The sequence below is a fragment of the Amia ocellicauda genome, chromosome 5 (genome assembly GCF_036373705.1).
Source record: "Amia ocellicauda isolate fAmiCal2 chromosome 5, fAmiCal2.hap1, whole genome shotgun sequence".
In the NCBI taxonomy this organism is placed as follows: Eukaryota; Metazoa; Chordata; class Actinopteri; order Amiiformes; family Amiidae; genus Amia; species Amia ocellicauda.
The window spans coordinates 9,690,001-9,700,562 of record NC_089854.1 but is presented as its reverse complement, the minus strand read 5'-3'; the positions used below and the strand labels follow the sequence as shown (position 1 = coordinate 9,700,562).

At 43.0% G+C, this 10,562-nt stretch overlaps 1 protein-coding gene across 2 annotated transcripts in view; it reads left to right on the top strand.

Annotated features, from left to right (window-relative positions):
- The first annotated feature begins 4,390 nt into the window (after window positions 1-4,390).
- The window catches only part of magi3a (membrane associated guanylate kinase, WW and PDZ domain containing 3a), a 133,738-nt gene continuing 127,566 nt past the window's right edge, over window positions 4,391-10,562 (top strand). Inside the window, exon 1 of one of the 2 annotated variants that reach the window (XM_066703612.1) lies at window positions 4,391-5,691. In XM_066703612.1, coding sequence (XP_066559709.1) covers window positions 5,385-5,691 — 307 coding nt within the window. In that variant the 5' untranslated portion in view covers window positions 4,391-5,384. The remainder of the gene's footprint in view (window positions 5,692-10,562) is intronic. The other variant, XM_066703610.1, reaches the window with a different exon arrangement.

Here is a 10,562-nt window from a genome sequence, read left to right as displayed (position 1 = left end):
ATCAATAGATAGGAGTCTAAGAAACTATATGAATATTTATGCTTCACATACAAAGCAGTGTGGAGCACTATTGAGTCTATTGGATTGCAAGTAATTAACAGGCATTTTGCATCTGCGGTTTTAATTAATGTGTTGAGTTTCTCGTTTATTTTTGTCTTTTAAAGGTAAGGATAGATTCCATCTGTATACTTGGGCGTACAAAGTCAATTTTTTTCTTCAATATTGTTTCTGTTTATCCAGCTTTCTGTTTCAAGGAACTTTTCATTTCTTCTCAATCTGCCTTTTAACCAGTCATTTTCTTTTTATTGTTGTTATTGGGTTTTGGTTTTAAGTATGGATTGAAGTTTTAGTGATATATTTGATCCTATTATACAGCACCCTTGGGATGATTGACCAGACAACTGTTTTCCAACGGAAGGCATTGATTAATTAATTGATTTACATTATGTTCCTTCCACCATTTCAGATTGCTTCCTTTCCCTTTAGCTCTGTTCCACTGATCTGGAATGCAGCCCTAAGCACCTGTATTAAAATAAGAGGGACTTCTGTCTTTTTGTGATTGGGAGGTTTTGATCGTGTTTATTTACAGACTTCAGGAAAACGTGTTTGACGAAGGACTCCGCACAATCAATCGGTGAACGTGTACAGAAGTCCTGGGGAGGGGAACTTGTCAGTTGTACATCAGGGAGGTTTTAGTCCTCATTTTGTCGGTCAATGAGGAGCTGTCACCTTCTGTTCGGAAAAAAGGGGGGGAGAAATGACAGTGATGGACAGGAGACGGGACTAAATCCAAACCTAGAGGGAAGAGTCAGGGTTGACAGGAGCTAATATCGGAGGAAGATCAATGGCTTTCAAAGCACTGTTCTAATAACCTGGAGGACAACCAACGTGAAGGTACCTTTGTCACTGCTGACGGGTGTGTCACTGTGATCTCTCAATCGAGCTGTGCTGAGGGGATCACCTTGAAGACCGCTTGCAGAGAGTCGGACACTGTCAGTGTGTGGTCAGTTGTACCTTTGGGAAGCTGTCCTGAAGAGTAAATTAACTGGATGCAAGTCTTCTCTGCATACGGGCGATCACTCCCAAAAAGGATCCTAAACAGAGGTGGAGATTGTTGAAGGTACATTCGAGCCCTTATTTCAGGTTGCACTACAAAGCAACAAACAGTGGTAATGAATTGTATATAATGGCCTTTTTTTGTTTACATTCCTCTACTGAATTTAAAGGAGATGTATGGAAAAGGCCGTTTTAATGAGTCAACTTGGGTGGGAATGGGTTGCCATGCTTTAGAGAACTTTTCACTGGATCCCCTCCAATGTAACCTTATTTTTTCTAAATTTAGGATTGTATATATACATTTCCAGGTGACATCTCTCTCTGGGGAATTCTGCAACCCACAAAATGGGACTGTGCCGTTGAAAAGGCTAATTCTGCATTATTTCTGAAGAGGACGTGCTCAAAAAATAACCACAAGATCTTTACATCACATGGTATTTCTAATATAAAGAAATGGAACATAGTTTTAACTTCATAGGCACAGCACTAAATGTCAAAAACAGAATCTTCCTTGTGAAACTTCATAGATTTACTTAAAAGCAACATCCCAGTGAACATTCATACAGGGAATCCTATTTTCTTTCAATTTACTAGACTTTAGACAGATTGAATTTAAGTGAGAATAAGGAAACACTTGACTAGCCAGCAACAAATAGTACACCAAATGTATATGATCAGCATGAATTGATTTGTATATACTTTTTAGGTCAAATGTAACTACAGTACTGGAGATTAACCCTGACATGTTTTGATCCTTGTTTATTCCCTTGCTGTAATGTACTAAATTACATGTAATTTAACCATCTCTTTCAATACAGGTTACATAAAAAAAACGTGAGCTAATCTATAACTTTCTACATGTAATCAAGACTGTGATGTTATTCTTTGGTTTAAGTGGTTTTTAAATCATTGTGTAGTAGGATCCCAGCATGCTCTTACACACACACACACACACACACACACAAGGATGGTAGCAGAAGATAGTGTAGAAAATTTTCTTATGTGTTAAATATTGTCTTATTCAATACATCCTCACTGACAATCGTTACATCTGATATTCTTTAAATTCACTATCAATTCTATGGGGAAGTAAAATTCTGGCTTGGATTTAAATGCAAGTAGACATAATGAATCGAAAGCCAGCTGAGTTTTTTACTTCTACACTTAAAAAAAAGAAAACAACCTTGAAATCTGCACGCTTTCTGAAAAAGTCCTTCTGTGTGAATGGCAAATGCAATTTAATTTGGTTTCCGGTCTCTTTCTCTACCTGCCTCTCTCTTTCAAATAAATCAGCTTTAACTTTTGTCACTTCAGCACTTGAAGTTTATTTCCCGCAGCCTCGGCCTTGCAGCACAGTGACCCGGTGTGATTATGACAGTTAATGGGGCAGAACGTCATCTGGCACAGAGTGTAATGGACTATGCCACCACAGCACACTAAGGCTCCATCAGTCTGACCCACACTGGCACCGCTCAGGTGGTGCCGAACGAGCAGTTGGCACCAGCTGAGTTGTATCCGTGGCTTACGTCATTTGTCCTTATGCTTCTGAAAAGGTGACACATAGACTGATCACTGCTCTATAAAAATGAACACCCCCTTATATGAAAGTCCTGTATTTCATACACATCTACACCGAGGGAATAACTGACAACCCACTGTGCGAGTCTGCACGACCCACACGGCTTGGCCACCTGTGTGTTTGAGTCTTCTCTGTTTTGTGCTTGGTCGTTCTGCTGTGGAAGTTATATTACTGTCAGAGCATCATTCTACAGGATGGATTTTTCAATTACACTGTGATTATTCATGCTATGAAATTAGTCAAAGCGCAGATAATGTAACACAAGCCTAATTGAAAAAGTTCAGGCACCTTTAACCAGAACTGTAGGTCTCCACCACAAGGCGGCAGTGCTGGGACATCAGACAATTCCAGAGAACACGTTTCCATAGCTCTGTTTGTGGTCGGGATCATCCTTTAGTTTAAAATGTAATATGCTTTTTTAAAAACATCTATGTTTTCACATGATCGATGCGGATTAATTTTAGTTTGCTTGTATGAAAACGTATAAGACTTGGTTCTGATGTGGTGTTGCCTTGAACTTGAACCCACTGAAGCACTGCTAGAGCAGTTCTGGAACTGAGGAAATGATTCATTGGCAGTTGCTGGGGAAAATAAAGTAATACGACTCTCTGGAGGTGTCCTGGTCCTCTAAATGAATGAAGGCAGTGTCATAACTGGATAAGGAGGACTGTAACTGCACACAACAGCACATTTGTTAAGGTCTTGATAGTTAACTGGAGGCTATTACTTATTAATTACAAACCTGCGATTTAATAAGCAATATTGAGGCGCCTTAAGCCCCGTGTGCACCACACGTTTAAAATACAAAACATGCACACTTGCAAATGATGGTAATGATTGATTATCCTTTCATCCCGGTGTTTGATATATGCTGCTGCTCAAGTTTTATTTTGTATTCATCAGATCGGTTGCGTTTAGCAATAATGCAGATATTTATTTTAGAAATACTATAATAACTTAAACGAAAATAACCTGAACATATGCACGGGGTGTAACACTAAACACACACATATACAGCTAGCAATATTATGTTCAGCAACGTTAGAGTTACGAAAGTTTAAAACCAACCTACAACTTTATCGCAACGTTATAACATTTTGTTTAGTTAGCCGAGTTATAAGTTAACCATATTAATGTATCTTTTAACAAGGGCGTGATGGTCAATTTCTGACAATACAATGCGACTTAATGCCATGCCAATTTGACCATGCAACGAATTATGAGGAGAAGGTTAAAATATGTATGCATCTATAACAATATGACAGGACCCGACATCTACTATAGGCCTACTGCGAATAAAAGTTTACTCCTCGAAAAACACAGAAAACACTTGGACAAACAGGGCAGAATGCAATATATGAGACACCACATGGAAATCCTACCCTGCGTGCACTAAAGGGTTAACCGCACTGTCACCGTGTGTGCGCTGGGCTCGTGTGGCGCAGATGTCCGCAGTCCTGCACGGCTCTGCGCTGCTCCTCCAATGGCACCGGCGGGACTCCGCAGATCTGCGCAGCACTGCGGACATCTGCGCCACACGGACGCGACCTGTGTTCCAGCAGGGCAACAAACTCTGCCGCGGAAGACCCGCCCAGCTGCTGGAAACCATTGGCTGGCGCCCAGCGGGTTTAGTCCCGTTCCTGCCCCCGATTGGTCCGAGTCAACAGCCGTCAACCGCGCCTCGTCCCCCGCCTCCCCCCACACAGCGCCACTAACAAGGTGAAAATGATTGTAAAAAGTTCTGCGCTCATTTTGCAGTCCGGGATCGGGAGAGTCGCGCCGCCGGCGGGGTAAAGGAGCCATCGGACCAGGAGACGCGAACCGAACCGGGAAGCTGCACGGCTGCAGGGGGAGAGGATGCCCAGCAGGCTGGTGGAGGTGGTGGATTAGACCGGAGACCCGGGCGGGCTGTTTCTTCTGCACCATCGCTGTAGCTGCCGCGCCAGGTGTGTCTGATCCGTTTCCCCGGCGTGCAGCTGCTGTCAACTTAGACCGAACAGGTGCGGCGGATACAAGTTACAGCGGGCGGCCGGGCCGGTGCGACAGCCGTGCGTCTGAACTTCAACTACAGCTCCGGCGAAAACAAACTGCAGGTGTGACACCACTGCCCACACAGACGCACCGTCCATGGGTGTCCGCCGCCGACTGCTTGACTGACGCGTAAAACCCCGAGCGTGTGGACGAGGGTCTCCGTCAAGGCGGTGATCTTTCTGCGGGAATGGAGGTCCTGCTCATCGGATACAATCGAGAGACCGTCGGACCAGCGTGAGCGTTTGTTTTGATCGTGGATTTGTTCTTGCCTTTAAACCTCAGTCTAGCTTCAAAACGGCGCACTGTCCGGGCTTCCCGTGGTATAGTGCACGACAGGAGCCAGACTTGATATGCACAGTCGGAAAACATGGATATCATGAAGATAAACCAGCCCATCGCGAAACATTGTGCTGAATTAATTTGAATAGCGAGGGCAGCCCCAGACGCCCGTCTCGGCCGGTGTACCGGGGCTGAGTGACGTAGCCCGGTATTTACGAGCGGCGTGACGGACAGAGGCACGCAGGGCAATCTGCCGTGATTACATCCATAACACGGCAATGGTCACCAAATCTCAATTGGCAAAATAATGCTGCACCATGCCGGCGGACGGATTGCTTCATTTCACCATCGACATCGCCTAATACTGTTGTACTGTTTTGCGGACGCGGCTAAAGAAGCCCAATAGATACTTTCCTTTAAAAGGTCCACCAGTGCAGTCATGTCCAAGACGCTGAAGAAGAAGAAGCACTGGTCCAGCAAAGTGCAGGAGTGCGCCGTGTCCTGGGGCAGCGCCGGGGACTTCGGCTCCGTGGTGGAGGTGCTGGGGGGAGCGGAGCGCGGCGAGTTCCCGCACCTGGGCCAGGTGAAGCTGGAGGCGGTGCTGTGCCAGGCCGGGAAGCTGCCCGGCCCGGGGGACGTCCTGCTGGAGGTCAACGGCACCCCGGTCAGCGGGCTGACGAACCGCGACACGCTGGCGGTCATCCGGCACTTCCGAGAGCCCATCCGCCTGAAGACCGTTAAGCCAGGTGCGAGGGTTGAATATGTCGGTTTCAATGCGTTTCTTCACGGTTATGAGTATTTACGCTGCTTTAATTGGAGACACTTTCCCCCTTTCTTTTCATTGTTTTCATTTTAGTTTGGTCCTTGTTATAGATGTTTGCACGGCTTAACTAGTTCTCCAGCTAACCTAGGTGGGACTTAATTTTGTATGTATTCCATATCATTTCATTCAGTTGAATGTCGTGTACAGATGTAATTGCACTTTGTGTGTGTGTTGATTCAACCATCCAAACCTGAACACGTTTTCCGCCCAGTTTGTAGCTGTAACAAGTTGTTTCCATCGCCAGTGTCAGGCGTCTATGTTCAGTGCAGAGAGGGGTGGTGGATCACTCTGGCCACGCTTGTGTAGCGCAGATGACCGCAGTTCTTCGCGGGTCTGCGCTGCTCCACCAATGGGATCGGTGGGATTCAGCAGATCTGCGCAGATCTCTGCGCTAGAGTAACGGGACATTCTGGCACATTTTTGGGCATTCTGCTCAGGCATTTCAAAGCAAGCATATTGTGGAGACTTGCGATTTGTTACACAGAGGTAATTTAATATTGTAAATCCATTGACGTCAGTAGCACATAAAGAGTTAACCGAGGTGGCAGACCGTCAAGTAGGCTAGTATTTTATAAATGAAATGGACTGTTTAAAGCCTGCAGACTCGGGTATCAACAAAGTCAGCAACAAAATACTAAAGGCTTTTTCTTATGTCATGGTATATTTATGCATTATTCAAAACCAGTCAACACAAAATAACAGAACTGCTCCTCAATAAAAAGACAAGTGACACAGCTTTGTTTTTATATGCACAACATTGCCAAACTTACTGGAGTTCTGTGAAATGGCTCTGGTCTATTGTTTTTTTGAAGTATATAAGTGTCAGTATGTATGTTGCAAATATATTTCTTCATTACTACTTGCACTACCTCCTATATCAGGGCCACAGCAGCAGACCTCTAGAAAGTTTTTTGATTATGGAACTATGCTAGAAACAGCTGCTTTATTTTATAACTGACTGAGGCGCCGAAGGATTGGGAGATGTGGGAGGTTGAGACGCTGAGTGGCTGATCAGCATCTGTAGGATCCAACTTTGTGTTTATATATACTCTCATGATTTTTATAGAACATGATCAATTATTACCCTATTTTGGATTCTTCAGAGATTGAATTTCGTTACTCTGTAGTCATACTGTTTCTTTCCCCCCTGTCATTTTTCTATTGTACTTCCCTTGCCTCTCTCCCTGTATAGAGGTTGTAGAGAATCCAGGAAAAGCACTTCAGAAACCTGAAGCCTATGGGGCAATTCCCAGGGCTTCGAGGCATTAATTTAAAAGCAAGAATTAAACACAATTGCAGGGCTTAACTGAGAGATGCATTAGTCACACCTGAGATCCTGGCCCCCAGGATGGCTGGAATTATCATCAGGTGCTTGTAAATTAGCTCATGCCAAAGCATTGCACGCCTGGAATTTCGGGGCCCTGATGGAATCTGTTGCCTGCTCAGAATACCTTTAATAATTCATGATCATCTCTGGAAAAGGACTGCGGGTGCAGTCAATAGCATGCTTGCGATTCGAGTGCATGAGAGGTAGTCGGCTAGATCACCTCGAAAACCCCAGCATTGTTTATGGTCTTTGCATTTTTATTTATTTGTGTTTGTAAATGGAGTGCTGGTATGTTTAAATGGAAGCGCAAATACAGATTACCGTTTGCTGTGCTGGAATTGTGACTGGGGTAGAGAGGGACTTGTATGATCACTGCATGATTCAATAGCTCAACAGTGGGAGCATGGGGAAATCCAGAGCCTTGCAATACTAAAAATGAAGTAATGCATTGTACAAGTCCACCAAAACACAGAGCTCAAAATGCTGTAGACGCACACACAGCTGAGTCTCATTATGGTACTTCACGCCAGGCTGATCAATCAACGCTGATTATTTGGACCAGGGTTTGGAATGACTTAGTACAACTGTCCAGTTTCCTCAATTTGAATACAGTGCAGCTTGGTATTGTTGTGGTTATTGTTATCCAGTGTCTCTTGGCTTGATTTAGGTTGTAAGAAAGAAAAGTGTGAGGAAGTCTAATTTAGTTGGATAGATCAACCCTGGTGTTTACTATTTGTAAGGATATTGTTGAAGATTTGACTTCGCTAAACAGGATTAGCTGAGTTTATCTTTCCTGTGAAAAGAGAGTGTTTCTCATTATCATGTTCTGGATCATTATGATAACAACCACATGTACTAAATAGATAGGAGGTTACAAAGGGCAGTGCAGTGTGAAACTACAGTTGTGATTTCCCCCCCTTCTACTGAATAAAGTATGTATTGTTTTTAATGAATTCACGGGTGGTTCATGAAAATCTATGACACTTAACTGATAATGAAGTTTATAAAGAGTATTAGAATACGGATGCTTGGTTTGTAAGAAAGCTCTTGGTTTTGTGTTGTCTGGGTGTTTATTGTGAGGTTTAGCCATTGTTTTGTACAGTTTTTGAGACCCATGTGCCTGCAGTATCCCTCGGACAATTGCAGTTAGTAATAGGGCAAGGATTTCTCTTAATAAACTTCATTATCAATTAAGCGTCATAGATTTACATGAACCACCTGTGAATTCATTAAAAACATGCGTACTTTATTTAATAGAAAGGGGAGAATTAAAATTGTAGTTTCACACTGCACTGCCCTTTGTAACCTATCTTTTTAGAGCATGTGGTTGTTATCATTTGAAAGGTGAGTTTAGAAGGGGATTTTTCTTTGCCACCTATTTTCAGTCTAAAATGCATCAACTCTTATGTGCTTAAGTCCAAGAATCCATATCTCACTGTTGGACTTGACGTTAACCAATAGGACTATTCCTCAGCACCTTTCTGCATTTCTCTCACTGAAATAAAATGGCCTCATACTCTTTTTTTTTTTTTTTTTTATGTCCCCCCCCCCAAACATGTTGTAGGCCTTAGCAACTAAGAATATTGCAGGTATGTATTATTATGATTGATGACATGCTTCCTAGAATGAATGGTGGGGTACTTTCATGGGAAAAAAAAATCACAATCATAATGTAAATATAATTGTCATCTTAGTGGAAGAAGATTGTGCTGCAGCATCACATTAACTAAATCTTTGGTGGATGATCGTTCTGCCCAAGTGCCTGCAGCAGTGCCTGTAGTTAAGTACTGTGTGCACGGCTGCCGTTCTGTACTTGGGAGCATGGGGGAAAAACCATCAACGCAGATGCTTTTTCTCAGGGGTGGGGGCTTCTATAGGTGAAATCTAGGCTCTGAACACAGAGTAGCAAACATGCAGCTGTAATGAATATTTAAAGAAAAGAGCTCTCCACTGTAAGGTCTGGAGGGAAAAAAGTAATTTAGGTTTCAAAGCATCTTTTCTTCTCAATCCCTGTAGTAGCGACCCCAGTTGAGATGCAAGGAGAAGCCGTGTAAAGCGAATTGTCTGAATCAGGGTCTCGTTAGGTGTTGGGTGAATTGCTATGTGCTTTGAAATGGGAACACGAAAATAATGTGCAATCACACTATAAATGATACCTTTTGCCTAAAGGTCTGGATTGTCACCACCTGGATAGGATTACAATACATAAACTGTAGTGTGGTGTTGTATGTAGGGGATATAGATTGGTCATGCCAGGTGAAAATTGTAGAGCGTGTTGCTGGTCTGAGGAAGATGTATATTTAATCAGTTCACATGTCACTACTAAAATAGCCAGCTCTGAACTCAGGTACTGCTAAACATTTTCTTTCTTTCCCTTACTAGTGTTGTAGGTGGCACAGGAGAGATTTGATTTAGGACAAAAACAATTGGACTTTCATAATGCAATTTTCATTCCTATCTATCTCTATACTTGCTACCCCTTTTTTCCCCATGCAATTTCTCAAGAGTCTCAGGCTTAATGGTCTCAGTCAGGCTATAAAACTACTGAACTCAACCCTCACAATACTCCTTCAGCGTCTGAAAGGGCACCTCTTGCTCACCAAGGTGATTGCTTTAGAGATGACACTACAAATATGCTTTAGAGATGGCACTACACTATAAATAAATGCAAAAAAAAGTAGTTGTCTGAAGTATGAAACTTTAAATTGTGGAGGGAAATGTATTCTTTCAATCGCATAATATGCTAGAATTTTTCCAGAAGTAATCATTACCAGCATTGTGTCACCATTACAATGATATTTTGCTTCTGCCAAAAATACAGAGGATTTGTTGAGTGGAACATCTGTCCTCTAAACTACAGTCATTTTATGCAAGCAGTGAATCTCCCCATACAAGTATCTAATTGCACTCTTGAATACATTTTTCCAAACAGAAAAAGAAATGTTAATGGGCAAAGTCAATGGATCAGCGCCTTGTTAGGAGATTAATGAGAGGATCTCATGATCTGCCATGGAAACCACTTGACTTAGGATGTGCACGTGCCAGCAACAAGCTTCTCTGAGAGTTCAAATCCCAGGAATCAAATGAGGATTGCTAGAGGTGGGTTTGTTTTCTAATTGAAAGGGCTTCACCCATGTGTACTGCTCAGTTATCCACATAGAAAGAATTTACTTTGGTTATGTTACACAAACTAGAATGAGGAATGCAGTGTTTAACAGCCCAGGGAGTTCCCCAGTCTGAGTTCCTGCCCTTATAGTACTGTTCATATTGCTGCACTAGCTTTCCAATTCTCATGAGCCGAGTAGGCAGCGTGGACTGCAGTTGGCAAATTGAGCCCTAATGAGCAACTGTAGATGCAGCCTGCGAGAGCTGACCTCTGACCCCTGAGTGCAGTCTGTCGACCTGAAAAACTGACAGCAGACCGTCATTGCAGGGGGAAGAGCTTAACTTTGCAGCTGGACAATTCT